This window comes from Pteropus vampyrus, unplaced genomic scaffold, assembly GCF_000151845.1.
Source record: "Pteropus vampyrus isolate Shadow unplaced genomic scaffold, Pvam_2.0 Scaffold123, whole genome shotgun sequence".
Taxonomy (NCBI): domain Eukaryota; kingdom Metazoa; phylum Chordata; class Mammalia; order Chiroptera; family Pteropodidae; genus Pteropus; species Pteropus vampyrus.
Window position 1 is genome coordinate 1,938,190 of NW_011888904.1, and position 4,572 is coordinate 1,942,761.

General features: G+C 48.0%; 1 protein-coding gene across 1 annotated transcript in view; it reads right to left on the bottom strand.

The window, feature by feature from the left end:
• IGFBPL1 (insulin like growth factor binding protein like 1) overlaps positions 1–4,572 on the bottom strand; it is a 19,323-nt gene that overhangs the window by 4,426 nt on the left and 10,325 nt on the right. Inside the window, exons 3-5 of the mRNA XM_023534230.1 lie at positions 3,727–3,836; positions 2,848–2,964; positions 994–1,138 (exon numbers count right to left, since the gene is read on the bottom strand). Coding sequence (XP_023389998.1) covers positions 998–1,138; positions 2,848–2,964; positions 3,727–3,836 — 368 coding nt within the window. The 3' untranslated portion in view covers positions 994–997. The remainder of the gene's footprint in view (positions 1–993; positions 1,139–2,847; positions 2,965–3,726; positions 3,837–4,572) is intronic.

Below are 4,572 nucleotides of genomic sequence, written 5' to 3' on the forward strand. Positions count from 1 at the left end.
TGTTTGCGACTATTCCTTCATCCGATCCTGTAAGAGGATCACGCCTCCCTGACCTTGGCCTCCTGTGAGAGAAGCAGACATCCCCCAACCCCAATAATGCTGGGTGTGGCCATGTGACTTGCTTTGGATAATGGACTTAAGCAGATGTGACATATACCACATCCAAGCAGAACATTCAAATGGGATTGTGTGCTTGGCCGTATTCCACATTGGAACTGCTCCTCCAGCTGGGTCTCCATGTGAGAAGACACATGGAATGGAGTCACAGCCAACCCACAGTACGCCTATGACATGGAACGTGAGCAAGAGATAAATGGTGGTGGTCATGAACCAGCGAGATTTGGGGGGTTGTTAAGCAGCAAAGTCTGGCTAATAAAGGGATTCGTTTCCTAAGTTCACAGCCCACCTATTGGTGGGGGGAAGCTTCAGCCCCAACTCTCACCCAGGTGACGATGAGGACTGAGGGCCACCTGGCCTGGGGCAACACAGATTCTTTGCAGATGTGCTGCTAAGCAAGCACAATGTTGAGGACAGGGAGGCACAGCCTAGAGATGCCAGAGCTGCTGACAAGGAGGAACCTGGACACAGACAAATGAAGCTCACATTCTCTCCTTTCCGGGCATCTTTTCACATGGGTGCTGTCACAGTGACAATGTCTGCCCTCTCAGTGCCCTCTCTAGGAGGATCTGTAGGAAATAGTCTGTTCAGTCTCAGAAACAGAAAGAACCGACTGGTCCTTTTCACCTTATGAATGCGCATGATGTTCACAGCTCTTGACTTGCACGCTAGGTGGGAAGCCCAGAGTGATATGCCTGTAGAACATATTAAAGATTCTACTGGCTAACTGCAATATATTCCTTCTCTTGTTTTGCATTCCTCTAGTTTCCTTGATTTATGTATTTTTCTTCTTTTTTTATTACACATCTTATAAGCCATTTCAATCTCTTGTGACACAGGTGTATCAATACTGAAAATGACAGAACATGTCCTTACTCCGTCACATGCGGTCATCTGCAGCTGGAAAGGTGGGTGTACTCAGATCGATAACTGTCACTGTGCCATAGGACAAGGCCTCCCCGACTGCGTTGGCCGAATGGCACTGGTATACTCCCTCGTCATCCTTTCTCAGGGGGCTGATCTAGAAATAAAACAGGCAAGTTTATACAGTGCTATATGGCACAGCAAAATCAATTCCTTATTTAGTCTTAATATGTCTGAACACTTATTCCTTTTCAAAAGAAGCTAGAGTTCACTCTATTTCTCTTCTTGCTTTGGCTGCTGAGGAAGAATTCAATTTTCTTCTCAGTACCCTCTCCATCATGCCTCTCATTTTAGTGTTTCCCCTGCATTCTTGCCTTTTACTGTGAGCTACCTGATGCTCTTATTGAAGGTGATAGGTATAGATTATAAAGAAAATGCTGCAAATGAACAAAAATCTACTGTACAAGTGCTCCCAATGGAGGCAGCCTTAACACCTGAGATAACTTTTTCTCCACATTTTCTTGTAATAAAGTAGGGAATGTTAGGGTCACCGTGCCCTCGGACGCTGTCCAGCCCAAAGCCCTCCTTTTACAATTGTGGACATTGAGGCTCAGAGTTGAAAAAGCTATGGGCTTGACTGCATTCTGAGTCCCTGAGCTGGGTGCAGAAGAGTCACCAAACCTTGCAGAGATGGGGTGCAGTGAGGAAGACACCCCCGGAGGGCAGCCTGTTCTCCTGCCCCTGCAGAGCAGACTCACATCTGTTCTCTCCTCTCTTGCCTTCCCTTTTTACAGCAACCTCTATCAACTGCGAGTCACTCTAGAAGCTGGCGAGGGTTTATGCATACCATCTCGTTTCAATCTCAAATCGACTGTGGGTGAAGGGGGAGCATCTTTATTCTCATGTTACAGGAAGCTCGCAGGTAAGTCACAGACTGTTACAGTCATGAGGCCCTTGGATGCTGTCCAGTCCAAAGCCCTTTTTTACAATTGTGGACACTGAAACTCAGAGAGGTAGAGTGCCTTGCCCAACATAGACCCGTCTCATCACTCCAGTGCTCCTTCAACCACATGGCATTCCCTCATCTTAGCAAAACTGCTGCAAGTGGCACAGAAGAGCCATGAAAGGACGTGAATGTGCCATCTTCCCTCCTCACCAGCCATGTGGTCTTGGGCAACTTATTAGTTTCCTATGGCTGCTGTAACAAATTGCCACACACTTAATGGTTTAAAACAACACACATTTATTATGTACGGCTCCTGAGATCAGAAGTCCGAATGGGTCTCGGTGGGCTAAAACCAAGGTGTCAGCAGGGCTGCCTTCTTTCTAGGGGCCCTAGGGGAAAATCCATTTCTTGCCTTTTCCAGTCTAGAGGCTGCCTGCATTCCTTGGCTTGTGGCCCCCTCTTCTATCTTCAAAGCCAGCAGATGGGTCATATCTTTCTCACACTGCCATCTCTCTGGCTCTCTTTCTTCTGTCTCCCTCTTCCACATTTAAAGGACTCATGGTTACATTGGGCCCACGCAGATGATCCAGGGTAACTTCCTTATTACAATCAGCTGATTAGCAACCTTCATTCCATCTGCAACCCTAATTCCCTCTTGCCGTGTCACAGAACGTACCCACAGGTTCTAGGTATTAGGTCATGGACATCTTTCCAGAGCCATAATTCTGCCTGCCAATGAAGAACACTTACACTCACAGGAGTCATACTACCTACCCTGCTTTCCCCACACTTATTGTAGCATCCAATGAGAAATGGCTAAGAACAGTTCTGAAACATGTAATGTGTTATAGAAATATAAAGAGTGCTTTATAAGAGCCAGTCAATAATAGGCAGTAATCCTAAATAAATGAGATACTCACCAAAATCCAGGCTGTGGCCTCATGGTCAGAAGGGCCCCCTCGCACCTGGACAGCTATGTTGACGTGGTCCCCAGGCAGGTCCTCCAGCACCTGGGTGCCCTCAGGGGACCGTGTGACCTAAAGAGGACAGGAAAACCAGGAGTGGTTTAGAAAAAGCATTTCTGGATATGAACCATTCCACAGGCATCTTGCTGTCTGCATTATTCCACTGACTCGAAGGCCAAAACTCCTGTATCTCTTATTCTTACTAAAATATCAGTCAATTTTAAAACCCAAACATCTGTACAGACAGCACACTCTGATGGACAGACAGCAAAGATGCGGACACCACCACTATACTATCTTGCAGAAGCAGTTCAGAATTCCATGGCCCTTCTCGGGGCTGTTGAGACACAGGGACAACCTATGCTGTGATCCACGCTAGTCTATCAAAAACTAATCTGCAGGAAGATCTAATTTTGGAATATCATTGGGTCATCTTCTACCAGCTGTCTTTCTAAAAGCCAGATCCAATGAAGTAGGCTCTAACTTCACTCTAGCTGGTCTAAGCTAGATAAACAGCAGGACTTTCTAGACAGCTAAGCGGCCAAGGGAGCAAATGGCACAGAAAGGATGGCAACTCCTGTTCCCTGGGAAGAGCTTTAGGGTAAAAGTCTGAGGCATAAACCTGGAGGCACAGAAGTGGTGTATATAAGATATCCTTTTAAAATCCTCTGATCCACATGTAAAGATATATACACAAACATACTTAAAAAACATTTACATGACTCTGACTCTCTCTCTCTCTCTCTCTCTCTCTCTCTCTCTCTCACACACACACACACACACACACACACACACACACACACACACACACACAGAGTTCTTGAATATAAATACCTTCTTCCACGTGATGACTGGGGGAGGCACAGCCCTCACCTCACAGGACAGGTACACCTGTGCCCCGGTGATGTTGTGAACACCCCGGGGTGGAATGACGACCACAGGAGCTGGGAGAAGACAAGGGAACACAACTTTACTCCTCTGCCAGGTCCCAAGCACCCCACTTCTGGGGTGCAGAGCCTGCTGGGATAGTCTAACGTGAGGGGAGCAGTGGCGGACGAAATCTCTCTACACAGAAAAAATGGACTCTCAGGCAGGGAATCGTGGAAGAGAGTTTGCCTTAGACCCGCTTGTTTCCTCACCCACCACTTTTGTTCTACCAACAGGACAGCGGGGGTCCGGAGAGGAAAGGCGACTTCCCAAAGTCACCCAAGACGTCAGTGGCAGAGCTCCTGTCTCGTCACACTCCCTTCCAGGGCCCCCCGGCTGCCATCTGCTTTCAGCTCAACTACACAACAGGGTGGCAGGATCCGGGAGGGGCTGGTGTCACTTCACTGACAGCAGAGTCTTCTAACAGATGGGCTTTTCTCCTTTCACAGGGAGGGAGGGTGTTTCAAAGAATAATGCCATGTAGGACAGCTGCAGCTCCCCTGGAGCTGAGACTCCCTGCAGTCCGTTCAAGATGCCCATTTGCATATCATAGTCCATACCCAGGCCTCCCCCGCCCCACACACCTTCCCGTGGGGTGGGAGGCAAAGCTTTGCACCTGGAAGCCATGGAGAGACTGGGAATCAGGCAATGTGGATCTAGGCTGCCAGAACATTACAGCAAGGAGAGAAGGGTGTGGGCTGGCTACATGGGACCAGAAAGCATGTAGGAATCTGAGTAAGAAATTCTTAGCTG